This window comes from Thermomyces dupontii (assembly GCF_041956625.1).
Source record: "Thermomyces dupontii strain NRRL 2155 unplaced genomic scaffold VTN31scaffold_1, whole genome shotgun sequence".
NCBI lineage: Eukaryota > Fungi > Ascomycota > Eurotiomycetes > Eurotiales > Trichocomaceae > Thermomyces > Thermomyces dupontii.
In genome coordinates, this window is record NW_027192307.1 from 1,502,190 (window position 1) to 1,529,305 (window position 27,116).

The following is a 27,116-nucleotide window of genomic DNA, read 5'->3' on the forward strand; positions in this document are numbered from 1 at the left end:
CGAGGCGTTGTGAATTGGGCTATGTATACTCCAAGCACAGGCAAAGAAAGAAGACGACATCGACTGTACAACATTCATTCGCCCCAAGGTTGGCTTGATCGGATGACCGATCACAACACACTTGCCAATGTACTCATCCGCAAAGTCATCACTGATCCAATTGTACGTAGTTGGCCGGGAAGAGTCCGTGTTGACCGTTGTATTCTCCGGCCCACCAGTCTTCGTCCGGAAACTCCTTCGACAGGGTTAGCTTTCAATCGCTTGGGGGAAAAAAGGAGACGGGCGGTTCACTTACGATGTTGACGATTTTGGCACCCTCTGGAAAACTGATTTCGTTCTCTTCGGCAGCCTCGTAATCGTACAGCGCAGTAGCAGTAGGACCGCGAGCGGCCGGCGCATGTGGTTCATCCGCCTGCTGGGACGTCGGCGCTGTCTCGCGCTGTTCATGCTGCTGGTGCGCAGCGACGCCCGAAGGCTGGGACTCGACAAGTTCCACATAGTTGCTGGGGAAGAGTCCCTGCTCGCCTTTCGAGTTAACGCCCAGCCACCAGTCGTCATCGACCATTTGAATGTCCGTGATGGTCTCGCCTTCCCGGAGATCAATCTCGTTGTCCTCCGCCCTGTCATAATCGTACTGAGCGATGGCCCGAATAGAGGATCCCTCTCCAGCTTTGTGCGTGATAGCCTCCGCGGTGGCACGAGCGGGGTCATGAGCAGGCTCCTCGAGCTCCTCTTCCTTGGGAGCAGCCTCTGCCATACTGCGAATAGGGAGAGGCTGAGGTGGCCCGTTAATCTCCTCATGCGCATCTTGCACATTTTCTTCCGGGGCAGTACGACTAACGGGCACGGCTACGCGAATAGGCGAGCTCTCCCTCTGGGGTGTCGGTGGAGTTGGAGAACGCGGCTGTTGAGGGGGGTCCGGAACAGGTTGTTTGATTTCGCGCTCAGGCTCCTCCTCGGCGGAAGTGAGTCCTGGCACTGGAACATCACGGCCAGCATTCGGCTTGTTGCTGGTATCCACTGGAGGCGGCGGCGGGGGTGCAGAATCGGCGCTCGGCTGAGGAGCAGCGAAGCGATCACGGATAGAGCTGACAGAGGGAGTCGGCTCTGGCTGTGGTTCTGGCTCTTCACGGGCGCTCTCTTGCTGTTGAGCAGCGCTGCTGCTAGACGACACGCCAGTATGCGTCGTTTGTACTGGAGCCCATGTTCTGCCAGTGTACGAACTCTTCCAGCCTCCCTCACCTGATGGGGTCTGGGTTTGCATTGGGGAACTGGACACGGTGCTAGAAACTGGAGTGCCCCTTTCTTTAGCCTTTCTCTCTGCCCACAGCTGTGCCGGAGTCTTGCCGCCTTCATCGGCGAAGGTCCGACTGGTACGACCAACAGTACTCGGTGTGGTCTTCGGAGCGACGGTATCGCCAGGAAGCGGTGCCTTCGTTCCTGTGAATGTCTGATTACCGGCAAACCGATTGGTCACCTTGGGCTTTGGTAAGGACGTGAGGCGCTCAGCGGACTGGAATGCTGCGGAACGCTCTGACACGGATTTCGGTTGGCTTGATTCGGGCACAGAGGGGGGCGAGGGGGAACGGGCCGAGGGTTGGGCACGAGCCCGAAGCGCAGCGATATCGACTTTGCCAACGGGCTCATAGGCCCCCTTAACGGGCTCAGGCTTGTCATCGACCTTCTCTCCCTTCTCAGCCGCCTGTCTTCGAATCTCGGCAATATCGACCTTTCCGACTGGCTGGTATCCTCCCTTCACCACGTCGGTCCTTTCTTTCAACTCAGGGCTTTTGAACTTGGGCTCTGCGGGCTTCTGAGAGGCAAGCTGTTTGATGTCTACTTTCGTTGGCTGGTATGCGGAGGGAACTTTTTCTAGTTCCGTCCGAGTCACTGGTGGCGCATCCGGACCCCAGCCATCATCATCGGTTGCCTCCACCTTGGGCGCAACGGTGCGCTTCGGAGGCGCCGGAGCAGGAGTAGAGAACGCACCCGTCCGGCTCGGTGTGAAAACAGGCTTCGTTGCTACAGGGGGCTTAGCGGGCGCAGCCGCTGGAGCAGGTGGGGCGTCAGAAGAGGAGTATTTGGCGCCCGAAGCATCCGAGACTTTCTGGAGAATTCCCTCTGGAGTCAGGTCCCGATCCGAGCGAGCTGTAATCTGGACATGATAACCCTGCACGAGGTCAGAACGGGGAGAACGTGCCCTTCCTGGATGCTGACTCACCTGGAGGAACTTGGAGACGGTCGCGAGATGACTGGTGAAGTAGCCCTTGGTCCTCTCCGGCACACCCTCTCCACACCAAGCAATCAGAACGTTCTTGGGCAGACCCGTGTTGGGATCCTTGATCTTGAGAAAGCCGAACTGGATCTTGCCCTCCGAGAACTCGTCAATCAGATCGGCCAGTTCACCGTCTGTCCAGGCGCGCAACGGTCAGCCACATCATGATTGTTCGAATGAAGCATACCCACGGACCTCCAGTGCTCTGCACCTTCAACACGCTCTCCTTCTTCCCTGAATCTGGTTGAAACGCATTCACGAGCGGGGTTGACACCGCAAACACCGCCCATTGACCATAGGTTGGCGATGCGGACCCGCTTGGAAGGGCGGCATTGATGACCGATTGATAGCTCTTGGTGATGGCCGGGCCGTTGGTCGAGAGGTTGAGCGAGGCCATTGCTCCGGGAGATCTGCGCGACCCGCAAACAGCTTGATTGAGGGGAATACAGAAGAAGAGGGGCGCGGGCCGCTATGACATCAATGATGGGAGAAGTGAGTCCGGTGATGGATATATATTCGATGTAACAGGTCTAAACGCACATCGAAGTCAGCGAGATTCCAAACGATTCATTTCCCCTCCGCCTGATGATGTCGCCCTGGTACTCGTAGGCAGTAACAATCGGACACCTTTCCCAGCCCCATGCGCGACCATACCAACTATCGGTAGGGGAATCAACTGGACTTACAAATTCCAGCAAACGTGTGATCGCCGAGACCGACGAATGAGCAAAACGAAATCGGGAAGTGCGACAGATCGACGTCGAGCTTCGTGAAGGTCAATGATGGTCGAGCATGAAATCATTCGTAACCCAATGTTGACCTCCTCTTGAGCCTGGCCTTTGGAGGGACGCTGGTTCAATAACTCAGCCAATTAGGTTCCTTGGTTTATGCTCTAACCTGATGAGGGTTAGTCGGAAAAGTGCTTACCTTGGCATTCTTGGGAGAACTTCCTGCCTGAGGCCACAAGACCTGATTTCTCATGCTTAAAGTACTCCGTACTGCGGTTACAACTTAGGTAGGCTAAAAATGATCGAGCAATTCAAACTCCTCCTCATCCCATAGGAAGAATCAAGGATCACACAACAAATCTTGACAATGTAGAGACTGAAGCCATTCCCGCCTCGAAACAATAACCTAAGTAACTGCTGGGCATGTGTAGGTAGGTATGCGAAGTACTTACGGAATACAGTAGTCCATTGTCATGATTCAATATTCGCACTGTTGAGAGATTCATCCTCAGTCCCCCGAAACAAACACCTCATAGTTAGTACATGCGCCAAAGCATCAAAACAATGTTTGTCTGAGCTTGAGCCTTCTCTGACACCGGGAAGCCTCACCATCAAGATGATCCTTCGCGCAAGGGCCCCAAGGCCAACTGGCGAAGGGTTCCGCTTAGGTCACGTGCACTCATGTGATCCATCCGCGGTCCCAGCCCGCCGTCATCTTGGCGAAGATAATATTATGCAGGCCTGGCCTGGAGCTACTGTATCAAGGGCGGCCTTGGTCCTCCCATAGTGACTTTGGCTGTCTGGCCCATCGAGTCGATTCTGCAGAGAGTCAGTCACCATGGCGTCGCTCGGAGACGACTTGCTCCGCACGGTGAACAAGTTGCAAGACTTGGTCTTCAACACCATCGGCAACGACTCTTTGGACCTCCCACAGATTGTAAGCGATGCGGACCCGTGAGTCCTGGAAATGATGCTAACGCAAGTTGTTTGGTTGTGTGGATAGGTTGTCGTTGGCTCCCAGTCTTCGGGAAAATCTTCAGTACTCGAAAATATTGTCGGCCGCGACTTTTTGCCGAGAGGAAGCGGGATCGTGACAAGACGACCCTTGATCCTCCAGCTAATCAACGTCCCGAGCGATGACGAAAGCCAGAGCAACTCGGCTGATGTTCCCCATTCCGCATCGAGCGTGGCTTTACATGGAGAATGGGCAGAGTTTCATCATCTGCCGGGCCGCAAATTCGAGGACTTTGCGCAGGTGAAGCAAGAGATCGAAAATGAAACGACACGGATCGCGGGAAACAACAAGGGCATTAACCGCCAGCCGATTAATCTGAAGATCTTCTCTCCTCATGTTCTCAACTTGACGCTGGTGGATTTACCGGGTCTGACAAAGGTGCCCATTGGCGATCAGCCGTCGGATATCGAGAAGCAAACCCGCACACTGATCCTGGAGTATATCGCGAAGCCCAACAGCATCATTCTGGCCGTCTCACCCGCGAATGTCGACCTGGTCAACTCAGAAGCGCTGAAGCTGGCCCGCCAAGTCGATCCCGTCGGTCGCCGGACGATTGGGGTCTTGACCAAGCTGGACCTGATGGACCATGGCACCAACGCCTTGGACATCTTGACGGGTCGGGTGTATCCCCTTAAACTGGGCTTCATTGGCGTGATCAACCGATCCCAGCAAGATATCCAGAATGGGAAGCCGCTTTCGGAAGCGCTCAAGTCCGAAGAAGAGTTCTTCCGACACCATCCTGCGTACCGGAACATGGCGAATCGCTGCGGGACGCAGTTCCTGGCGAAGACGTTGAACAACACCCTGATGGCCCACATTCGAGACCGGTTGCCCGACATCAAGGCTCGTTTGAACACGTTGATGGGACAGACGCAACAAGAGCTAGCCAGCTACGGGAACAAGCAGTTCAGCGGCAAGGAACACCGAGGCTCGTTGATTCTGCAGCTGATGACGCGTTTTGCATCTTCGTTTATCGCTTCCATTGACGGCACATCCTCGGAGATCTCAACTAAGGAGCTGTGTGGCGGGGCGCGGATCTACTATATCTTCAACTCGGTATTTGGAAACGCTCTACAGTCTATCGACCCGACTCAGAATCTCACGACAAATGATATCCGGACGGCGATCCGCAACTCCACGGGTCCACGGCCAAGTTTGTTTGTTCCTGAAATGGCCTTTGATCTCTTGGTCAAGCCGCAAATCAAGCTCTTGGAGATCCCCAGCCAACGATGTGTTGAGCTGGTTTACGAGGAGTTGATCAAGATCTGCCATACATGTGGCTCGCAGGAGCTGTCGCGGTTCCCGCGTTTGCAAGCCAAGCTGATCGAGGTTGTGTCGGATCTCCTCCGTGAGCGGCTCGGCCCGTGCTCGAGCTACGTTGAGTCCCTGATCGCCATCCAACGAGCCTACATTAACACGAATCATCCGAACTTCTTGGGCGCCGCAGCGGCCATGCAGTCGGTGATTCAGAGTCAGCAGGAGCAGGAGAGGAAGGCGCTCCTTGCGGAGGAGAAGAAGAGGCGGGAGCGACGCCGGATGCGGGAACTTGCCGACGCGAATGGCACAGCGGAGGAAGAAGAGGAGCAGCAGACTGACCATAAGGGCCGGCCGATCCCAATCCGAAGCGCAAATAGCAGCAGAAGCATGTCGCCGCATCTCACGCGAGAAGGTGGGGTGACGGCGGCGGTGAACGGAGCGCAGCACACATCGGCGTCCCCGCCGCGGTTGGGGACCGGCAACACGACCAGGGACTCGTTCTTAAACTACTTCTTCGGCAAGGATGGTAACAACACGTCGTCGGCGGGACCGTTGCCGTCGACCTCTGCCGCAACTACCAGCCGACGGGGCCACTCGTCGGAGGGGAGCGTCAGTCACAGCCTGCAGCGGGGAGATGCACGGTCGTCGATCCTGTCACAGACGCAGGAGCAATATAGTGGACCGGCTCAGGAGCAGGCCGGAGACCTTCAATTCGTAAGTTCCCTCTCCCACCTAAAGGACATCAACAAGTTTTCTGTAATTGCATGTTGACTAACAATCGCAGCCCCACGACGACCCGGAGTCGAGCTTGACGGAGCGCGAACTGATGGAGACGGAGCTTATCCGGCGGCTGATCTCGTCGTACTTTAACATAGTCCGGGAGACAATCGCGGACCAGGTGCCGAAGGCGATTATGCACCTCCTGGTCAACCACAGCAAGGACGTGGTGCAGAACCGGCTTGTCAGCGAGCTCTACAAGGAAGAACTGTTCAACGAGCTGTTGTACGAGGATGACGGGATCAAGGCGGAGCGGGAGAAGTGCGAGCGGTTGCTGGAGACATACAAGGAGGCTGCGAAAATCATTGGCGAGGTGCTGTAGTTCTTTTGTTTTCTGTTACTTGTATTTTTTTTTTATTTTCTCCTCCTTTCTTGTCCGATGTCTCGGATGAGATGTATGTTGAGCAATGTATAAACAGTACGGCGCACGGTGTGTATAGCAATCGCAATCCTATTTTGAGCATGTTTTCGATGCAGCAACGACAAACGAGCATGTCATCATCTATCTTCTACTCTAGCTGTATGTACCTACAGTAACTGAGGATGGATAATCTATCAAGCCACCTTGACTGTCTTCCTCCGCCTTGCCCCTTCAATGCCGTAGAGCGCACCACCCAAAAACACCAAAACCGCACCGAGCAAAACACCCGGTGCAAGGCGGTTTCCAAACAGATAGATTGACAGCAGCAGCGAGACCAGCTTGCGAATGTTTAGGACAATAGTGACGGTCAGCGACGACGACTTGGCGGCGAGTAGATAGACGCCGCGAATGCAAGCATACTGCGTAAGGCCGTTCAGGACGAGGTAAACGATCTGGCTCGGCGCACGGGCAAGGGCGCGCAAGACGGCGGTTGGGAGATGCTCGAGAAAGAAGAGCAAAGATTCTGACGCGGTTGTCTCAAGCAAAGGAGGCGAGGCGAGCATCTGGCCAAACTGGTGCGTGAGCTGACCATACGTCGGGATGAAAAACGGCAGGGAGAGCAGGTGAGAGTAGAAAAGCGCCTCGCGCCAGTGGGAAGAGCCGTGGACGGCATAGAGGCGGTCGACGTAGACGCCCTGAAAGGCCGCGAGCAGCATGGCGACGGCGAGGATTGCGATGCCGGTGATGAAGGAACTCGCCGAGGTGCCTGCTTCTGGCCCGACGTGTACGGAGCGGCCCTGCGCTTGGGCGTCTGCTAGCGCGGCGCCGCAGACGCCGCAGGTCAGCAGAATGACGGCCAGGACCTGGCCTGGCGTGTACCGCCGGCCGTTAAACAAGTACCCGACTGCCATGGATGCGACAGGCCCCCCGGAGCGCAGGATGATGTGTAGCGGCACGGAGATGCGGTACGCAAACGCCCAATTGTTCAGCATGTTGACGGACATGAAGAAAGCCGTGTATGCTAGCCAGGATCGAAGCGGAATGGCGCGCCGGGCGAGGAACAGTCCTCTCAAGCCAGCATCCCAGGATACAAATCCGGGGAGCGTGAACAGCGCCACGGTGGTGAACTGGCTGAGGGTGATCAGGGGCCCTGGAGTCTGCGATCAACGACCGTTTTCTTTATCTTGGTATCGTTCTCCGCTCTTACCAGCAGCCGGCTCGCTCCTGTCGCAGTCAGAAACAAGGCCTTCGCGTCCACGACGGTGGGATCATTACTTGATAATTGCTTCCAGCGCAAAGACCTATATAGCACGCACCCCGTTCAGCATGATCACCATCTCCAGCGACATTCATTATGCATACATTCCCACAACATCCACCAAATATTAATGCGATGATGACGCCCACATCGAGCCAAGTCGGCACTGTCAGCAAGATGAGGTTCGCTGCGGCCCCAACCTGGTCGGATGCCGGCCGTTTTGCTCGCGGTTGTTCCTCGCCTTTGTCAACTTCTCCCTGCGACGTGCTCCTCGCGGGGCGACGCGCCAGGTGAGACTCGCAATGGCCATTGCCGTGCGGTTTGGAATCCTGCCAGCCCATCAATACGGAGCTGTATGATTAATCCAGTTGACAGACACGTACTGCTTCGGCAATTGACCGTGCCATTTGGCTCAAATTCGAAATGATTTAATCACAGCAAAAATGCAGCTGTTTCTATGTGTCGGGCATTATTGATTGAAGGTGACCAATGTTGGACAAGCGATGATTTCCGAGAAGTTGAAGCTATCTCGGCAGTAGTACGACATGTACTCGTGCCTTGTTAGCCTAGCAGTTTATCGGAGTTTATCAGACCTCTCTGACACGGTTCACGAGGCACAGAATTCAGTGTCGCGTCCATTATTTCTTATTTTGACATTCAATTGATGGAATACCATAGCGACAAAGGCCATTCATCTCTTCTCTGGGTAGGTGGTGGATATTAATTCTCAGAACGATCAACTGATTATCGTCAGCGCTGACAGGAACACCAGCTTCGAGGACACCGCCCATGACTCCTTTCGTCCCCAAACGATGATCCGCACGCCCGTCTCTGCTCGATTTTCAACATGGCCGCTCGTCCCGCCAAACGGCAGCGCCGGCTGACCGTGCTCTCGGATGACGATGAAGCCCCAGCCCAGGACCGCACCGATGCACCGCAGCTGCCCTCGCGCACCAAAACTCGAGTCCCTCTTTCGCGAACCGCATCATGGTCGTCTTCTACGTCGCCGGGGAAAAAGGGAAAGGACAAAACCGCCAGTCAGGACGGGTCGGGCACGACCAAGTCCCTGCATAGCTTCTTTCAAGCTGCAACGGAGGAACAACGATGGTCTGCCGTGAGGAAGTCAGAGAAGGCAAATGTGCGAGACGGCGACGAGTCGGAGGAATTCGACCTGATCGAGGACGACTCGTACGATGAGATTTTCGAGTCCCTTAGCAACAGCCAAGGCACCCGCGTAAAGTCCACACCGCAAACACGAAGTACCCAGCGGTCCAAACCATCGCGGAGGTTCATTCTTCCTGAGAGCCCAAAATCCCGGTCTCGGCGGCAAAAACTGGAGGAGGAGGCCGAGAAGACGGGCTCGCAACCCTGGGCCGAGAAATTTGCGCCGGCCGACCTCAGCGAGCTGGCGGTGCATAAGAAAAAGGTCGCCGATGTGCGCAACTGGCTTACAGATGCTCTGTCCGGGCGATCCAGACGCGTGTGTAATTCTCGTGATTCAAGTACTGCCTTGTATTTCAAACTGACGGCATCGGTAGAAACTACTGGTTCTGTACGGTCCTGCAGGCAGCGGCAAAACGACGACAGTGTCGCTGCTTGCCCAGTCTATGGGCTTCGAGATCGTGGCGTGGAAGAGTCCAACGGCGGCGGAGCGAGCCGGGCTGGAGTCCTCGTCCTTCACTGCGCAGTTTGACGAGTTTGTCAACCGGAGTTCTGCCTTTGGGGCCTTGGACCTAGACGGTTCAGAGCCGTCAGCGTCCGGGCAAGCAGCACAACGGGTGATTCTGGTCGAGGAATTCCCGAGTACCTTGACACGAGGGTCGTCTGCGCTGGAGGGCTTTAGGGCGTCTTTGCGCAGGTATCTCGCCGCGGCTTCGGGGGGTATGGCGCCCCCGGTAGTGCTGATTATATCCGAGACGCTTCTGGGTACTGCCTCATCTTTGGACAACTTCACCATGCACCGGCTGCTGGGTCCAGAGATATACCTCCATCCGAGTGCAAGCACGGTGGAATTCAATCGCATTGCACCTACATACATGTATAAAGCTCTCGAACTAGTCCTCAGAAAGGAAGCCCGACATTCCAAGCGAACACGGATCCCAAGCCCAGCGGTCCTGAAGCGCCTGTCTGAGCTCGGTGACATCCGCAGCGCAATCAGCTCGCTAGAATTTCTATGTCTACGCGGTGACGACAGCGGAGACTGGGGCGGTCGAGTCGCTCCCAAAACACGCAGGCCGCGAGACAAGGATTCGGAGACGCTGACAACGATGGAGAAGGAATCGCTGGAGATGATTACCCAACGCGAAGCCAGTCTGGGCTTGTTCCACGCCGTTGGTAAAGTGGTCTACAACAAGCGAGATGATCCCGACGCCACGGGGCAAGCCGGGGAGACGCCACCTCCCGCCCATCTCTCACACTACGCCCGGCCGAGAGTCTCACAAGTGTCGGTCGACGATCTCATCAACGAGACGGCCACCGACGCACAAACGTTCACGGCAGCTCTGCACGAAAACTACGTCCCGTCATGCAACGGGCTGTCCTTTACCGACTGCGTCGAGAACTGCATCGAATATCTCTCCGCAAGCGACCTACTCGGCACCGAGAGCCGCTCAGCCCTCTCTTCAAGCCGGACCGGTGTCGGTCTCGCGCGCAACCGATCCTACTATCATCCCGCCAATGCATCTAGCGTCGATACACTGCGCCAGGACGAGATCAGCTTCCATGTCGCCGTGCGCGGACTTCTGTTTTCCCTCCCCGACCCCGTCAGGCGGAGCCTGGGCTCCGCATGCTCTTCTTCTTCCTTCTCTTCCTTCTCCGGTAGTCGTTCCGGCGACGCGTTCAAGATGTTTTTCCCGACCTCGGTGCGGCTGTGGCGCGAGACGGAGGAACTCTCTGCGTTGATCGATCTTTGGCAACGCCGTCTCCTCGACCAACCACTTCTTACGCTGAGAAATCGTCCGGCCCAGCCGACGGGGCCGACGGGCGTCGCGGGGTGGAAGTCTCTCGGCGTGAGTAATCCATTGCAGCAGCGGGATAGGAATCCGGCGCATCAACAGCAAAGTGCCATCCCGACGCTGCTGCCCCGTGACGAGGTCATTCTGCATCAGTTGCCGTACTTGTCCCGGATAACGGATCGACACGCAGAGACCAAGCGGGATCTGGACCTCATTGTACAGTTTCATGGGATAGGCCGGCCGAGTGATGAGATTCCTGATGACGATGAGCTTGATGCTGCAGATCATCCACGTAGCCTCGAGAAACCGGCCGTCGAGGAAGCAGTGGAGAAACTCATGTTGGATGATGACCCCATCGAGGATTGAAACTTCGAGATTGTGTGTTTTCTAAACCACCCATTGTCTTGCATGGCTGGAGTTGGTTGACGTGCACATGGCAAGCTGTCGGTGACATATGAATGCTAGACGTTTCTCTTCGGCTGGTACTTGGATCCATGGACAGGTAATAGTTATATGGGGCGTAGTCTGTCGGTTGGCAACTGAGAATTGAGGCTATCGTAGAATAAGGCTCGTCGAGGTATATTTCCCAGTGAAGAGGAATCCCGGATGGTGCTGGGTAGGATGCTTCAGAGTAACAACTGTTCCCCGACTTCATCCCCAGAACAATCATCCCGTCAAAACACAATCACTCGGCCATCCTTCCCGAAAGTCCATCATCGCCATAACCAATTACCAATAGCTAGAACTAGAGGTACAATACAGAAAAGAAAAGGATATACGGTATGTACATATATACAAACAATAAAACCAAAATCAAACTTCATGAACCTCCCAAAACATCATAATAATAATCCTCATCTAGTCCCTCCCTGCTCGGCACCGCCGGCGGCTCGCCCATAAACGCCGCATCGTCAAACCTCACATTCAGTAGCCGGATCTTTAGCCCGTAGTTGCTGATCAGATGTACCAGCTTATTCGTCTCCGCCGTGATGGGCTGTTGGTTGAGCAGCATGAGGAGCCCGTCAAGCCACTCCGACGCAATGCTGTGCGTCGGCGGCCGCAGCGTGAGCAGGGGCACCTCGTGCGGCTGCGTTGACTTGCCACTGCTGCCTGCGCGGGTCGTTGCGTCGCCGTCGTTGGTACCGCTGGTTCCTGGCGGGGGGGATGCCGTGTAGCCGTGGATGGTGATCTTGGTCGATGGGAGGTGATTGGGGTGGGTTTTTACTGTGGAGTCGGAGGATGTGTCCGCGGAGGCGGACACGTTGGATACGACCGAGGAGACAATCGAGAGGTCGACTGCGCGAATCTAGTTAGCAGCACTCGGGCCGGAAGGAGGGAGGAAGCATACTTTTACTTGTCAGTGCATCTAGAGGCGGCGTATTTCGGGTGGATTCAAAGTCGGCGAAATGGAGATACCGACGATTATGCGACAGCTGGACGTACTTGTACGATGACTTTGACGAAGCGTCGACCGTGCCCGACCCATTGGCGGAAGACGGTTCGTTGGGAAACCATGCGCCCTGCAGAAGACAGCGGATGCGCTGCTCGCGGACGAACTGCAGGGCCTCGTGCTGCAGCTCGTCGCGGACCTGCCGCAGATGCTGGCTCCAGACATCCTCGTATGTCAGTTCGAGAAGCTCCATCTGCAGCCGCCGCAACCGCTGATAGTCGAAATCGACGAGTTCCTCCTCGACCTCCTGGATGTCCTTGGTTCGGGGGCTGCCGCCGACCACGGACTCGACCAGGATCTGGGCGAGCTCGACGATCTTGTCAAAGTCCTCCACCTGCGCTTCGGCGATCTTCCACAGGCGGAAGAAGGCGTGCAACGCGCCGACGTGCAGCCGGGACCAATGCAGGAGCAGCGGTTTGAAAATCTTGTCCAGATTTGCCCGCGACTCCAGCACCAGCGAGCCCTTAGCGTCGTCGGTGGCCGACTTGTCCACCTCGAAGTGCTCGTACAGTATCGCGGTCACCGCGAGCGACGCGCGTGCAATGGGACATCGCTGCTCTGCCGGTTTCGTGGCTTGCTCGAGCAGCATTTTTTGGAACTCGTCCTGATGCTTCCGGACGTAATCTGTCAGGTCCATCATGCCGAGGTAGCCCGTCTCCGTAAAGTCGGACGCGGGGTTCTCGGACCGGAAACCCAAGCGCCGCCACTTCTCCGGGTGATGTCGCTTGGATTTCTTCGCGTCTTCGCCTCCGTCTTCGGCTTCACTCTCAGTCGGAGTTTCCGGGCGGCTCGCCAGATAGATGCCCTTGAGTGCACGCCGATGATCGGAGAGCTCCAGATTGACGGCGAGGTTCCTCCACTTCCGCAGCAGCAGTTTGGTCAGCGACTGGAACTCGATCAGCGGATGCGCGTGATCCTGCAAGGCCGAACCCTGCATCAGCATGTAGACGGCGCGTATCACGCCTAGGTCCTGCAGCCGTTTGATGAACTTGGGCCATTCGGTGTCGTCGTCGTTAGTGATGGAGTCGCGCATGAGGGAATTGATCAATTGCAGGGCATTCGCGCAGAGTGCATGGTCCGCGGACGACAGGCGGCCGACCAACATCTCCAGGAACTGCGGATACACCGCAAGGGCCGGACGCAGAGCCCGGAAACCGAACAAGCCCGACTGCGATGCTCGGCTCGCGGTATGCGGGCGCGAGACGATGGCAACCAGAATCGACATGGCACCGCGCAGGATATTGACCAAGGGATGCGTGACGACAAGCTGGACGATCTGCAAAACCAAAACACGGGGCATCATCATCAGGTTATGATTCTCGTTTGCAGAGGGCAAGAAACAAACGTCAAGAGTCCGCAGAATATACCCTTTGGACAAGCTCCTCATCCACGTATTCCCAACCCTTGTCAACCTCCAGCAGCCGGGAAAAGCTCGTCAGCGTGTATGCGAGGGTGTTGCCCGAGGCGTGTAGCGTCAAGTGCCGCAACTTGGACAGCCCGCCCTCCTGGATGAAGATGTCTGCAAATGACGGATCGCCAATGCTGCTCTGCAGCTTGAAGGCGGCCATTTTCCGGACGGCATCTTCCTCGCTGCCCAGGCGCTCGACGAGGTCGGTGACGTTGAGGCCCTCCATGGCTTGGGGGGTGTCCGAGGGGAGCCCGAGGAAACGGGGAAAGGCGAATGGCTCAGGACGGGTTTCGGGTGGGCGCGCAGTGGGAGGCGAGTATAGTTCCGGGAGTGTTCATGTCAATTGCTTCTGAGTCTCGAAATCCCTGGCGCTGAGTTCAGCCTCCTGATCTTGTACATTTAGTTCTTCATGCAGGGACCCGGGAGGATCGTCGCGCCGGTAACTTGGATAACGCGGTCACTTATATACTTGATTATAACAGTTATACAACTATGCACATCCCAACACACATACTCGTAGTGATGACCAGGTACATTGCAAATGAACGCATCCTACTTGCATTACTATGTTGAGATATTAACATCCGGTCATGACATTGATTGACAATCCAGGTAGCCTCCGTGAACACGCTCCATGTCTGCAGCAGTCAACATGAACAGATTAGAATCGTAGGCGTATATCATGCACTGTCGCTCAGAATCAAAGAACCTCCGCCCATCATAATGTACCATAGTCCCTTTTGAACCAGACATTGAGGAATCACACCAGCCAGTCCCATAAACTCCGTAGACCCAGATTCAATCATAGAGATACACAGGCAAGATAAGTAAAGACTACTGCCGCCAGCCAACGTTCCAGATAACGTGCGCAATGTCTCGCGCGGTGTTGATCGTGTCGATGACCCGTCCGAAGAGCCCCGTGTACGGCGACTCCGCACTGTCATCGTCTTCCTCAGAGAATGAGCCGGGCGAAGTGATGTGGAAAGCATCGCCTTGCTCATGCTCCCAACTGTCCGCCGGATTGACGAACCATGGCCGGTCGTGCGACGCCGCGCCACGGTCGTTGTCATCGTCGAGGAGAAAATTCGCCTCGGGCCGCTGCGGTCGCAGCGTCTCGACGGATGATGTCGGCGAGAACTGATCCTGGGGAGGGGTGGATTCGTCCTGCGGGGGCTCGGGCGTGTCGCTGCGGTACTTGAGAGTCGTTGGCGGCAGCGGCGCAATGGTTTTGCTCTCGCTGCTGGAAGTTCGCCGTGGGGCGCTCCGACCGCTCAGAGACGGTCTGCGGGACAGCTGCTTCATCATAACCAGTCCATCGTCGTCATCACCTTCGTCGTCATCGGACTCGCTGTCGCCATCGTCGCTTTCCTCGCCGAGAAAGAAGTCGGAAGGGTCGACGTCGTCGTGATCGTCTTTTGTCTCCACCGCGATGCATTGGGACACTTCATTGTTGAAGTGAATATGCCGGCGTTCTGACGGGGACACCAAACCCGACGGCGTCACGTCCGACGACGTGCTGGTGTTGTCGGTCGAGTCAAAGTAGTGCCTGCGCCGGCCGAACGGCACGCCTTCATCCGATGTTGCTCTACCGAAGCCGGGCCGTGACCGAGCGTGCTCCGCCTTTTGCGCTTGGAGGATCGCGCTGGCATGCTTGAGCAGAGTATGCTGGGAGAGCGACCGCTGGAGTATGGCTTCGGAGGCTGTCCGTTTCTTGAGAATGGGCTTGCGGTCCATGAAGGAATTGCTCGAGGACAGGCCGCTGGGAGGCGGCGATTGGTTTGGGGCCTGCCTCCTTTGCTTCCGTCCCGTTTGAAGGGGTCCATACAACCAGGTTACGTCACAGTCCTTCATCCAATTCAGCTTCTCCGGAGAGATGGTACGTAGGTTGTTTTTCGCCTTGGCCCAGCTTCGCCATGACGCATTCTCCAGCCGCACGCCGTTGCTGTACTGGTCCCGCCTCGAAACCACGTAGCGCCACGACGCCCAGATATCCTCCTCCCGCCAGTCATGCGATAGGTAATCCACATGCCGGTCCGGTTCGTCTTCGATGGACGAGTCGTCTCCGATGGAAGCGCGCACGGGCGACGATCGTACGGCGGTGGTCAGCGCGCGGCCGGCAGGGGTCCGCTCTCCCGCGCAGTCTGGCGTATCGAGCGACGATTGCGCTGACTCGTCTTCGCCGTCGTCGCCATTAGCAGAGACGCTGCTCACGGTGGGCGCGTACGAGGATGGGCTCGAGGGTGGCGACGAGACCAAACCAGGAGAGCGCGAGGGGAGGACGGAGCTGTCGATGGGTTCATCGTAGTCAAGCATGGACGGCGACTTGGATGCAATGCTGTCCTGATGGAAATACGTTTGCGCGGTGGGTGGCCGCACGCTGTCGCGGGAGCCGCGCACCACGGCTGTCATCGTTTATCGCGCCGCGTCCTGGAATCATGGATTTCATGGGACGAGTCGCATTGTTCGACGGTGTATTCGAGCGTGCGGAGGGCGAGCGATGTCGTCAGATATACACCGTATTTGCGCTTTTCGTGCGGCAAATGCTCGGCTCGTAGAAAGGTTTTGGACCGTGGAATTTTCACTATTCACTCCACTCGTCCGGTGAGGCAAAGGGCAAAGAAAAATTGACAATCTATGCAGCTGCAGGATCGCGCTCTGTCATGGAATTCCAGCAAAGAATGCCAGAATGGATCTCAATTCCAGATCCCCATTCAAGATTGTGCCCTTGACACCGCTTCAAAGGTTCTCAGGCGATCGTCCACGGTCCAGACCCCGCGATTCCAGAATACGACCAAGTAAGATAACACCCTGCATCTCCATTCGATTCCTTGATTCTATCTATGCGTCCCTCTCCTCTTTCATCAGAAGCAAAATTCTAGATTGAACCTCCTATCAGCGGAATTCTCCGTTCCCACTGACCGCAAGCAACCGAACGGTCCATGCTGTTTCAGAGCATCTAGACTATTCCGGCGCAGATTGCCCCTAACCTAACCACCGGCGGTATGCGGGCTTATCAACCACTGGATCAACATCCCTTAACTGGTTGCAGCTGGGCACGCCATGAATTCCGACTGGAACCCTGCACTCGGCCTCGGCCTTGTCCGTGTTCCAGCGACGTGGAGTTCTGACCAGGATGTCGACAGTCGAGTCCGTGCGCCATGTGAAGGAGGTCTAAGCTCCATCTGCATACGACGTTCAGGGTCCTTTGCCTTCCAATTGTCCAGGATCATAATGTCATTGTTTGTATTTGAGCAACCGACGGAACCGCCAGGTCCCTGCACGTCGAATTCTGGACTCATCAGGGCAATCTCCGACGCAACGTGCTTGTTTGTTGGCTGCATGAGTGAATCGCCAAGGTTTCAGCAGGCAGGGCACATCCAGACACTTGCAATTGAAACCGTTTGCCTCGATCAAAATGTAGAATGTAGAATTTAGACTAGTTACTACGGAGCACATACTCCGTACACGTGCTTGAATTGACGGATCCGGACTCTCAAGGAAATCTTCCTAACTAATCAATCCGGGAAGCCAGTTACCGTGCTCCACGCAGCTACCAACTGCCAACTGGCGTAGATGATGATGCACGTGACTCTATGATCAGGTGCAACGCCATTGGCCATCCTTGGAGCTGCCCCGCGTCCGCAATCTGAGCATCATCAAATCATGGCGGACACCGCGGTAGAAGCTCCCCAGGAGCCTCGCGCACGACAAGTGATATATTGCGGCGGTAAGATTGCCTGATCTCTGTTCCATGGCGTGACTGACACAGGACAGTGTGCACGTTACCGCCCGAGGTACTGCCCAACCAGCGGGGACTGCTGGAGTGATCGGATCCCAACTGACCGAAGATCATGTCTGATAGTACTGTGAATTCGGCGGCACAAGGAAAAAATGTGAGGAATGGCTAAAAGAGCACCACCCCGAGCTGCATGCTCGATTATACTCAGAAGGTTCGTCTGGTCATCCTCGACCAAGTGGAATAATACTAAACGTGATCCGCAAAAAACAGAGGCATTGAACGCCGGTCTCTCCTCCCTCTCCGTGGCCGCCCGCGAAAAGGCCGAGAAAGACGTTGCGAAGAAAGAAGCCAAGGCACTCGCCGCGGAAGCGCGCCAGGCCGAACGTAAAGCCCACGCAAAGGTGCTGATCAAGCGTGTGGAACGCAACAAGCGCAAGTTCGTCACGGTGGTCAGCGGGCTAGAGGCCCACGGGCTGGACCTGAAGAAGGTCGCGAAGGATCTGGGTAAGAAGTTTGCCACTGGGTCGTCGGTGACCAAGTCGCCCACGGGCGCCGAGGAAATCACGGTGCAGGGCGATGTCAGCGACGATCTCTACGAATGGCTGCTTGAAACGCACAAGGAGATTCCGGAGCAAAACATTGAGTTGGTGGAAGATAAGAAGAAGAAGGGCTAGTTCTATCCGTATGACGTTTACGATTGCAGTCCGTTGGTTGATTAGGGTATCATTAGCGTACACAGTCTACAGCTCATCAAACAAACGCAGCGATTCGTCCGCTCGATTGGTAACATTGTCATGTCGGGTAAACACCGGCAGCTCCGCAAGCGAGCAGCTGTTCTGGGCAAAAATCATCTGAAGCGCCTCGTCTGGGCTGGCGACGATGGGAGAGATCAGCGCGTCTTCCGGCGGCTTCGGCGTCGGCACATCTCCCCGCCAAGTCTGCGCGGCCCAGGCAAGGAGCAGCAGCAGGGTAGCCGTGCCCATGATCGCCCACAGGATCCGTAATCGCCGGCTGACCCTCGCCTGCCACTCGCCCTCTCTCCGTTCCCACGCGTCAATGGCCTTGCGGACCGCATCCAGCCTCTCCCCCAGCTCCTCGACCCTCGCCCTTCCGGCCCTCATCTGCTCCTCCAGCGCTTCTATCTTCCTGAGCTGCGGCGTGAAGGCCTTGAACTCTGCGATCTGTCTTTGCACGTCCTGTTCGATGTTACTGGCATCGTTGCGCAGGACCTCGTGCAACGAAGAGGTCGACTCTGATAGATCCCGAAACGATTGAACCGTCGCTTGTAGTGACGACATGCGCTCGAGAAGATTGTAGTAGGTGTAGTCCAGTTGGCGCGTGAGATCCGTCGCCAGAGAGCCGAGCGATGCCAGCGACGCGCGTAGCGACCTTGCCCGTCAGCATGCTCAACTAGAATAAGATCCAGGTGTGCAGACGTACTGTTCTGCCTTTTCCCTATTCCTCCTCTCCACCTCCAAATCGGCCATTGTTCTGATCTCTCTCCGCTGGACATACCCTAGAGCTGATCTCACACCGGCTTGGTCCACTGTTCCGAGGCTACTCTTGCGACTCTCCTCCCCAGCGGAGCTCCATAGCGAGTCGTGATGGGACGGTCTCCGGAGCCCGCCGTCCGGGTGAATACTCGAAGCTCGCTCGCGCTGGTTGTCCCGATCGCGGCTGAACTTGCCCGCGGCGGACGACGCCAGGTGCGTCACATTTCGGGGGATGCGGCCATCGCGCGACTTGCTATGGCGGTGCCGGGGGCGGTTCTCATGTTCTGAGATATCGGAAAAAAGCCGTCGCGGCCACGGCGGCTGGCGGTCATCGTGGCTACTATTGTTGCTGTGGCTGCGGATGGTGGTCGTGGGGCGGCCGGCATCGGAGCGGTGGCGGAGATGTTGCGAACTGGACTGCCGCGGAGGGGGGTCTTCCGCAGTGGCCGGGCGGCGGTGCGAGCTGCTACTGCTGCCATGCGTCTGGAAGGAGTTTATCGAGGAATTTCGAGGCGGAGTGGTCATTGGGAAGAGCCACTGCAAGTCGTATCGGTCCATGGTGAGGTTCAAAGGATAGATTAGGTACCTAATGGCTAATCGATCGATCAAAGATCAGGGACCAAGGCAAAAATAGGAAGGGCTTTCATGTATTTCAAAGACCACGTCTATATATTCATGAATGAATGCGTTGCATCAAAGGAATCGAGTAAAGTCCGATACACCAAAACGCCAACCATGAAACAAAAAAAAGTCACTCTACGAAACTAAAAGTTTACGAATGCAATAATTTATTCCGCTTTTCTCTTCGCCTCAACCGTTCAACCCGTTTCCGATGCATCTTCTCCGCCAACTTTTCGTATCGCTCCTTTTCCTCCTTGGCGGCTCTGCGCTCCCTGATTTTTTGGATCCGTCGCTTCAGGCGTGTCAACGTTGCCGACAGTAGGACCAGCCCTGTAGAACGTACCTGCCGCTCTGCCTCCTTCTCCTCCTTCATCTCCTTTTCTCGCTGCTTGACGGCGGCGATGGCATTTCGCTCTTCCATTCGTTTTGCGTAGGACTTTAACCCGGCCGTTGGTCGGAATGCTTTCTTGGGGGCGTGAGAGTGCCAGTTTTTTCCTGCGAGATAACCGTCTTAACCTGCGCTCTGCGAATCGCAACTCGGAGTCAGAGGGGGATGTACCATTTACTTTCATGCCCAGCGGCTTTGACGTAGCCGCCGTCGTTGTGGCCGACATGGCTCGAATCTTCGGGGAATTGAATCCACGAATGCGATGAGAAATTACAATATTTAGAGGGTCCTCAGGGCGTTGCAGGAATCATACGCCAAGCCAGCCGTTTATCTTAGCGCCATCAGATAACCGGATCTCGGCCGTACTGAAAACCCGGACCACTCTCCGTGTCCCCGCCGATCCCACTTTGGCTTGTCATTCTTCGCTGTGATTAGAGGAAAAAAAAAAAAAGGCTCTGTTGATTTCTCATTTTTTTTCTGTCTCTGCACTCCGAAATCCGCCGTTTCGCGCATGGCATGACACCGCTAGAAGCGTCCCCGACGCCGCGACTGGGGTAGTTTACGTCGCCTATATAACTCTCCGAGTCCGCTTGCGTGGCTGGCTGTTGCTGCAGCTGTGCAGCTTGATCACCTCAACAACGAACCCCTTCGCCAACTTAGCCCTCCTTCAGCTACCACTCGCTATAAACCCCCTCGTATACCGCTTACGATGTCCTGGCGATAACGCCGCTGTGATTTTGCTCTCGAATTACTTGCGGTCCTTGAGGATTTCGCCGACCCGCTGATGGCGGCGCTCACGCATGGTTCCTACGATGGCATGCCTGCGGACCTCGCGCCCTTGCCGCAGAACCAGGGCGTGGAGGCGATGAAAGACATCACTTTTGGTTCGGTATGCACTTGCGATTTCGTCAATGTTGAAGATCTTTTCGAATTGACGGGTAGTTTGGTAGATTGCCGGCATTGTCGGCAAGTATATCGAATACCCCTTTGACACCGTCAAGGTCCGGCTACAGTCGCAGCCGGAGACGGGTCCATTGCGTTATTCCGGGCCTCTGGACTGCTTTCGCCAGTCAATCCGGGCCGATGGCGTCCTCGGGTTGTACCGGGGCATCAGCGCACCGCTGGCGGGCGCCGCTATTGAGAACAGCAGTCTGTTCTTCAGCTACCGCATGGCGCAGAGCATTCTGCAGGCCACGGTGTACCCGTCCACGGAGCCATTGCCGCTGAGTGGGCTGGTGATCAGTGGCGCCGCGTCGGGTGCGTTCACGTCATTACTGTTGACGCCCGTCGAGCTGGTCAAGTGTAAGATGCAGGTGCCCGTCTCCGCGACGGCTAGCAAGCCGGGCCCGCTCAGCATAATTGCCATGGTGGTGCGCCATGATGGCTTGCTCGGGCTGTGGCGGGGGCAGATGGGCACCCTGATCCGGGAGACGGGTGGCTCCGCAGCATGGTTCGGAACCTACGAGGGCGTATCCGCACTGTTCCGGATGGCCCGCGCAAACAAGAACAACGGCACCCCCGACAAAACCACCGACGCGCCGCTCCCTCTCTACCAGCAGATGCTCGCCGGAGCCGCCGCTGGCATCAGTTACAACTTTCTCTTCTACCCGGCCGACACGATCAAGTCGCGGATGCAGACCGAGGACGTGGAGAGCGTGGGTCCGAAGCGGTCGTTTGCCAGCGTTGGCCGTGCGCTTTGGCGGCAGCAAGGTTTGGCGGGCCTCTACCGGGGGTGTGGAATCACCGTGGCGCGGTCGGCGCCCAGCTCGGCCTTTATATTTTCGATCTACGAGGGGTTGAGATACTATCTTGGGTAGACATCGTTTCGTTCGAGATACTTTGTTAATGATTTGGGTTTTAGAACATGACATAGAAGAGGAGTGAACTTTCCGTTGATTGAGAGATAATTCGATAGATAGCAATATACCTACGGTATCCGTCTGCCCCGCATCTCCTTGAATTTAAATTTGATTGCGAGTGATCATTTCATCTCTCATCCATCATCATCAACGCCAACATCACTACCCCGGTTTCCTTCGTAACCCTAACCTACACTTCCCCTATAATATATATATAAACAAACGATTCGAACACAATGGCGCTCTCACCCACCGAACTAACCACCTTGACCACGCACGCTATCGAGGCCAAATCCAAAGCATATTGTAAATAATACCCTAATACCTATTTCCCTTCCCCGACCAAGATCAAGCTGAAGAAAAAGAGTTAGGCCCCTACTCCAAGTTCCGCGTCGGCGCCGCCCTGCTCACCACCTCCGGCACGATTATCACCGGCGCCAACGTCGAGAACGCTTCCTATCCCGTTGGGACGTGTGCAGAGCGAGTCGCGTTTGGAACTGCGATTGTTCGTTCCTCCCCTTTGAAAAAAAAAGTCCGTTTCTGACGGCGAGGGCGAAATGCTGAAGTAGATGAAATATGATCTAGGTTGCAGGTCACCGCGATTTCAAAGCCCTCGCCGTCGCTACGGATACCAAACCACCTGCGGCGTCACCCTGCGGGATGTGTCGGCAGTTGTACGTATCTTTCTATACATCTCTCGTGTTGGGACGATGAGGTTACTGACTAACTTGACTGGCGAAGTATCCGGGAATTCACCTCGGCGGATTTCCCAATCTACTTGATTGATACCGACGGTGGGTATCGAGTTACGACGAGGGGAGAGGTGAGCTACCTCCACTGATTTCTCTGGGGAGTTAAGGCAGAACTGATGAATCGACAGTTATTGCCAGATTCATTCGGACCCGACAATTTATTATCCTCGTCATGAATTCCAATGCTACATACATGGCGTCATGAGCAAAGTCATACCAATACCATAGTCTAATAAAAGAACACATGTCGACGTCACGACTCATCCTCCTCGTCAATCTCGTCTGCTCCCAGCAGTTCATCCTCGTCATCGACCACCGTGTAGTCTCCCCGCCGCGCGGCAAACGATCCGCGTGTCGCGTATGGTCGAGGTCCTCGGCCACGGCCCGGTAGACGCACATATCCACGCGCACCGCGCCAGAGGCTCGTCACGAGCAAGGGCAGGACGCGAATCGCCGCCACCGTGGCGGCCACCACCGTGACTGGGATCGTGATCAGCGGTGAGCCGCGCGAAGACATGGACAGCGGCTCCCAGCGACCGCCGCCGCCGCTCGTCTCGCCCAGGCGGATCTGCCCAAACTTGCCGTCCCAGCGCCTGTACACGTAGTATCCCGCCGCCGCAGCGATACCAATCGGCGTCACGATCGCGAAGAACAGTCCGACCGGTCCGATGCCGTGCTTCGCTTGGTATTCCTTCTCGTGGCTCGGGCAGGGCCGCGACTCCACTTGATCCAGTAGCAGTCCGCCCTGACACGTCGTAAGCGGGATCCGTCGATAGCCCGTTGGCTCCCAGTATTCGATCGCGTCCGGGTTCTCCCGGCAGTATGCTTGCGCGTCGGGCTTGGGCAGCCCCGGGACAAGTGCACAGCTGCCGTCGCTCTGAGGCTCGTAATTGTAGTCACTACCCAAAGTTAGTCCCTGAAGATTCTGACCTGAAATGTCGATGAAACATACCATTCAAAGTCCTCCCGCGTACAAGTACAGTTGTGCGCAATAAAGTGTACATGCGGCGTCGTCCAGTCGTTCCAGCATCGCGCCGAGGGCTTTTTGCGGTGGTATTGCTCAACATGCCCGAACAGACAGTTGCCCTCCTGCAGCGGGTGCTTCGGCTCCCACATGTAGTAGTCCTTGCTTTCACCCTTCTCGTCCAGCTCGCATGTGCGATCGTAAATCCCACTAAAGTCGATGTTCACCGTCACCACCTTGCCGGACTTCTCTTCGGCGCCCCATAGCAGGAAGTTCTTCGAACTGTCCGATGGCACCGTCGAAATATCTTCAATGACCAGCTCCTCGTCCGAGAACTCGAAATCCTCCCATGTCTCGCCTTCGTCCAAGCTGAAGTGGAGGACCTTGGTCGGTTTCAACTCCGGGACGAGAACCAGCACCGAGCCCTGATCTCCAAATTCCCACATGTAGTTTCCCTTTCTCAGCTCCTTCCACGTGATGCCGCCGTCCCGGCTGAAATAGGTATTCGCCTCGCCTCGCTCCGTCAGGTGGTCCCCGACGTTGCCCGTGGCGAACAGGAAGCCAACCGCCGACGCCGACGCGTACGTATCGCGCCAGTCCCGTCGCTCCGTGAACCCGTGCAAGTGCAGGGCACAGTTCTCCGTCGGTTTCGGGCCGCAGTCGTACTTCTTGCCATCCGCGTCCTTAGCGGGCGGTGGCAGTAGCTGCCACTGGGCGCCGTCGTTGTGGGTGATCATGGTCCTCAACCGCTTCGACTCCTTACCCGCTTTCACCTCTTCCGGGTTCGCAACCACGTTGGCGATGGCGAGACCCTCCAGACCCCGGGTTCTCTCAAAGTCCACATAGCCGTTGGAATTGCGATTCACGTTATTCAGGCTCAGAACATACAACGTGCCGTTGCTGTTGCTCTTAATGATTGCGCCAAACGACTGATCAGGAACCGCATGCACCGTCACGTGCAAGAACACCGAGTGGCTGAAGCTCTCCAGCACCGTGTACGCCCTCTGGACAGGAACGTCGAGATTGGGTGGGAAGCGCGCGTCGGCAAACTCCCGCCCGTCGACGCTGGCGCCGGCCTTGAGCGAGTCTTTGTTCTCCGGATCCCTGGCAGCGATGATGATAAACTCCTCCATCGTCGCGAAATTGAGAACGTCCGCTAGCTTCGTCTCTGACGTGGCGAAGAAGTCGCTGCTCGACACGAGAAGGCGCCGGTTCTTGGGATTTTCGTCTTCGTACTGGTCGCAGAAAATGAGGTTTGTGCTGTTTTCGCGGTCCTCCCGCATCATGAACTCGCACCGGTCGACTGCTCGGGCGAGAAGATCCCAGCTGTCGCCGCGGTTCTTACTCACGTACGCATTCCGGGGACAGGTCTCCGGGAAAGAACCATCGCAGTTGTGCGGCGCAAGCCACATTAACCAGTCCTTTGCAGATGCGTGGAATGACAACGAACTTCCCAATGGACTGCTCTCGCCAGGAGCTTTGAACGAGTCGAATGTCAGTCCTCGGTTGATGGTGAGATAATGTTTCTCGCCCTCCGTCAGGAAGAATGCACGGTCGTTGATGTACCGATGGGGAACGATCTCACGAATGGTGACATCCTTGAGCTGCCGCTCCCAGGTTTTACCGTGGTCGTGCGTGATAAACAGTTCGCCGTCCGACGTGAGCATGATGACTGTCTCATCATCGCCTCGGCTGCTTTCGGCTCGTTCGAGGTAGAAGTATTGTTGGATTTGTTTTGCTTTGAAGTCAGTCTTGGTCGCGGTGATGCCACTGGCATCCCCCGAAGGCGTCTTATGGGCGTCCTTGCACGGTCGCTCCATCTCTTTGTCAAGCTCTTCACCACCGTCACGGATACACGCATTGCCCGGGATCAATCTCCAGCCGGACGGACCCTTGAAGGTGTCGTCTTCGTTCTTGCACTGATCCCCAGGCACTTTGAGCGGAGCAACCGGCCTACACTCCTTGCCGTCCTCGCTGCGGACAAAACCATAATCGCACTCGAAGTCTTCCGCCGTGCACTTGCACGGCTCGAAGATCGGCGCCGGGTCTTTGAAGTCTACATCCACAATGCACTTGGCATCGGATTTCCGCCGCCGGTAGAACTGCTTTTGGCCCATGAGACAGCTTGGCTCCCCGTTGTCATCCAACCGGGCGGGCCACTTCTCGAAATCACTCTCTTTGCACTTGCGTTCATGCAGACCGTTGAAGTTGAGGGAGAACACCATCCATTCATTCTTGTTCGACAAGCCGGCCAGCAAAAACTTTAGACTCGATGTATCCGGGGTCGTTGTCAAATAGTACGGACGGATGGCAGTGTCCAACTCTGCCGTCTCCCAGTCTTTGCCATGGTTTATCGAGTACCGGACCTTCTTTGTCGGCTCACCGTCGTCTAGGATGGCAGCAATGATGGCACCGTGGTTGCCAAACTCATACTTGTGGGGCTTCTTCAGTCCCCGGCGCCAGGTGACACCCGCATCATCAGAGACGTAGAGGTCGCCTTCGGAATACTCCTTGAGATGATCGCCCGAATTCCCGACCGCCATGACCAGTCCTGGCGCCGGGCTCGAAAACACAGGGCCAATGTTCTTGAACGCAGTCACTGAGTGTACGTGAAGGTTCTTGTCGTCCACTTTGAGATTATGGAACGTGCGACCATCGTCAAAGCTAATTTTGCTGACGATCTTTTTGTCGGATCCTTTCTTTTCCACGTCTTCCCAGTTCTCCACCACGTTTACCAGGATAATTCCCTGTATGAGAGACATTTTTTCAAAGTCGACTAGTCCCCTCTCGTTACGATTGGTATGCTCAATGTTGGTGGTGAAGTAAGTGCCGTTGGAGTTGGACGTGCAAAGAACGCCCATATTGACCGAACGGTCCGTGTTCATCACGTCAACTTGGATGCTGTAATTTGTGCTCTCCAAGATCGTATACGCGTCCTCCTCAAGTTTGTGATCGCCAAATTGGGCGCGCTGCCAGTTCTTTGCATCGCTAGAAACGTACAAGGCCATTTCGTCCGTCCCCTGTGACCTGGCCGCCGCCACGAGGTACCTCTTCACCGACACAGCGTTAATCACACCCGCGATGGGGCGGCCGTTGTCGAGCTTGACCTCGACGCCGTCACTGTCGCCGGAAAAGTAATCGTCCGACGAAACCAGACGGTAGGCGTGTGCGAAGGGCACCTTCAAGCCCTGGACAATACAAAACACCCGATTCGTCAGCTCTTCGGCGATGTCTGGGACCGCGTGGGCAAACTCTGGGGTCCCCACAGCCCAGAAACAGCCTCGAGCATGGTTGCGCAGTTCATGGACTGTTTCAAAATCGTCCTCTGTGTAGAACGCCATCTCAGCGCAGCGGAAGGGAAAGCACTTTTCGCCGTGGAAGATGACCTTTTTGGAATCGGCGCCATGGAACGCGAGCGGACGGTTTCGCAGGGAAGGCACAGCGTCGAGATCGAATCGCCGCCACGTCTTGGCCTTGTCCGTGGTGACCCAGTGCTGACCGTTGGTCCCGATGATGTAGGCCTTGTTGTTATCGTAGGGATGCGGGTGGACGGTCCAGACATTGCCCTTCATGCTGCCATCCTCGTCATCAATCACATCCCAATCGGCACCGCCGTTGAACGACCGATACACATCGCCGCTCAACGCATCCTGGAAGAGAACGGTGTTGGAGTTCTCGAAGTAGAACGGCCGGATGGGTTCCGCTTGGAGTTTTATCGACTTGATAGTCGGATCCTTGGACTTTGCTACGACGAGCTGCCACAGCAGCGTCGCCAGCAATATGCTTCTAAGCCACAGCCATCGGGTAATCATCGTGG

The 27,116-nt window shown here is 56.1% G+C and overlaps 12 protein-coding genes across 12 annotated transcripts; 5 read left to right on the forward strand and 7 right to left on the reverse strand.

Moving 5' to 3' along the window:
* Window positions 1-148: 148 nt before the first annotated feature.
* Window positions 149-2,672, reverse strand: VTN31DRAFT_557 (uncharacterized protein; the record flags this gene model as incomplete). The annotated part of the gene is made up of 4 exons (XM_069406083.1): window positions 149-235; window positions 296-2,170; window positions 2,222-2,409; window positions 2,471-2,672. The coding sequence occupies 4 exons, from the start codon at window positions 2,670-2,672 to the stop codon at window positions 149-151; spliced, it is 2,352 nt and encodes a 783-aa protein (XP_069263413.1).
* A 1,169-nt stretch (window positions 2,673-3,841) lies between these two features.
* VTN31DRAFT_558 (uncharacterized protein) lies at window positions 3,842-6,374 on the forward strand (the record flags this gene model as incomplete). Its single annotated transcript, XM_069406094.1, has 3 exons — window positions 3,842-3,940; window positions 4,007-5,989; window positions 6,060-6,374. 3 exons carry the CDS (start codon window positions 3,842-3,844, stop codon window positions 6,372-6,374), a joined length of 2,397 nt encoding a protein of 798 aa, XP_069263414.1.
* Window positions 6,375-6,607: 233 nt separating this feature from the next.
* VTN31DRAFT_559 (uncharacterized protein) lies at window positions 6,608-8,078 on the reverse strand (the record flags this gene model as incomplete). Its single annotated transcript, XM_069406105.1, has 5 exons — window positions 6,608-7,563; window positions 7,621-7,637; window positions 7,689-7,714; window positions 7,776-8,000; window positions 8,055-8,078. 5 exons carry the CDS (start codon window positions 8,076-8,078, stop codon window positions 6,608-6,610), a joined length of 1,248 nt encoding a protein of 415 aa, XP_069263415.1.
* Window positions 8,079-8,518: 440 nt separating this feature from the next.
* VTN31DRAFT_560 (uncharacterized protein) lies at window positions 8,519-10,991 on the forward strand (the record flags this gene model as incomplete). The annotated part of the gene is made up of 2 exons (XM_069406117.1): window positions 8,519-9,151; window positions 9,210-10,991. 2 exons carry the CDS (start codon window positions 8,519-8,521, stop codon window positions 10,989-10,991), a joined length of 2,415 nt encoding a protein of 804 aa, XP_069263416.1.
* A 454-nt stretch (window positions 10,992-11,445) lies between these two features.
* Window positions 11,446-13,709, reverse strand: VTN31DRAFT_561 (uncharacterized protein; the record flags this gene model as incomplete). The annotated part of the gene is made up of 3 exons (XM_069406128.1): window positions 11,446-11,921; window positions 11,974-13,351; window positions 13,443-13,709. 3 exons carry the CDS (start codon window positions 13,707-13,709, stop codon window positions 11,446-11,448), a joined length of 2,121 nt encoding a protein of 706 aa, XP_069263417.1.
* A 608-nt stretch (window positions 13,710-14,317) lies between these two features.
* On the reverse strand, window positions 14,318-15,892 carry VTN31DRAFT_562 (uncharacterized protein; the record flags this gene model as incomplete). Its single annotated transcript, XM_069406139.1, has 1 exon — window positions 14,318-15,892. One exon carries the CDS (start codon window positions 15,890-15,892, stop codon window positions 14,318-14,320), a length of 1,575 nt encoding a protein of 524 aa, XP_069263418.1.
* A 1,254-nt stretch (window positions 15,893-17,146) lies between these two features.
* Window positions 17,147-17,896, forward strand: VTN31DRAFT_563 (uncharacterized protein; the record flags this gene model as incomplete). The annotated part of the gene is made up of 4 exons (XM_069406150.1): window positions 17,147-17,210; window positions 17,258-17,277; window positions 17,346-17,433; window positions 17,493-17,896. The coding sequence occupies 4 exons, from the start codon at window positions 17,147-17,149 to the stop codon at window positions 17,894-17,896; spliced, it is 576 nt and encodes a 191-aa protein (XP_069263419.1).
* A 66-nt stretch (window positions 17,897-17,962) lies between these two features.
* On the reverse strand, window positions 17,963-19,273 carry VTN31DRAFT_564 (uncharacterized protein; the record flags this gene model as incomplete). The annotated part of the gene is made up of 2 exons (XM_069406161.1): window positions 17,963-18,611; window positions 18,663-19,273. 2 exons carry the CDS (start codon window positions 19,271-19,273, stop codon window positions 17,963-17,965), a joined length of 1,260 nt encoding a protein of 419 aa, XP_069263420.1.
* Window positions 19,274-19,487: 214 nt separating this feature from the next.
* On the reverse strand, window positions 19,488-19,950 carry VTN31DRAFT_565 (uncharacterized protein; the record flags this gene model as incomplete). Its single annotated transcript, XM_069406172.1, has 3 exons — window positions 19,488-19,628; window positions 19,680-19,831; window positions 19,896-19,950. The coding sequence occupies 3 exons, from the start codon at window positions 19,948-19,950 to the stop codon at window positions 19,488-19,490; spliced, it is 348 nt and encodes a 115-aa protein (XP_069263421.1).
* A 558-nt stretch (window positions 19,951-20,508) lies between these two features.
* On the forward strand, window positions 20,509-21,541 carry VTN31DRAFT_566 (uncharacterized protein; the record flags this gene model as incomplete). The annotated part of the gene is made up of 2 exons (XM_069406183.1): window positions 20,509-20,613; window positions 20,675-21,541. The coding sequence occupies 2 exons, from the start codon at window positions 20,509-20,511 to the stop codon at window positions 21,539-21,541; spliced, it is 972 nt and encodes a 323-aa protein (XP_069263422.1).
* Window positions 21,542-21,819: 278 nt separating this feature from the next.
* On the forward strand, window positions 21,820-22,511 carry VTN31DRAFT_567 (uncharacterized protein; the record flags this gene model as incomplete). The annotated part of the gene is made up of 5 exons (XM_069406194.1): window positions 21,820-21,889; window positions 21,955-22,088; window positions 22,169-22,257; window positions 22,325-22,406; window positions 22,464-22,511. 5 exons carry the CDS (start codon window positions 21,820-21,822, stop codon window positions 22,509-22,511), a joined length of 423 nt encoding a protein of 140 aa, XP_069263423.1.
* A 77-nt stretch (window positions 22,512-22,588) lies between these two features.
* Window positions 22,589-27,111, reverse strand: VTN31DRAFT_568 (uncharacterized protein; the record flags this gene model as incomplete). The annotated part of the gene is made up of 2 exons (XM_069406205.1): window positions 22,589-23,234; window positions 23,288-27,111. 2 exons carry the CDS (start codon window positions 27,109-27,111, stop codon window positions 22,589-22,591), a joined length of 4,470 nt encoding a protein of 1,489 aa, XP_069263424.1.
* Between the last annotated feature and the right edge of the window lie 5 nt (window positions 27,112-27,116).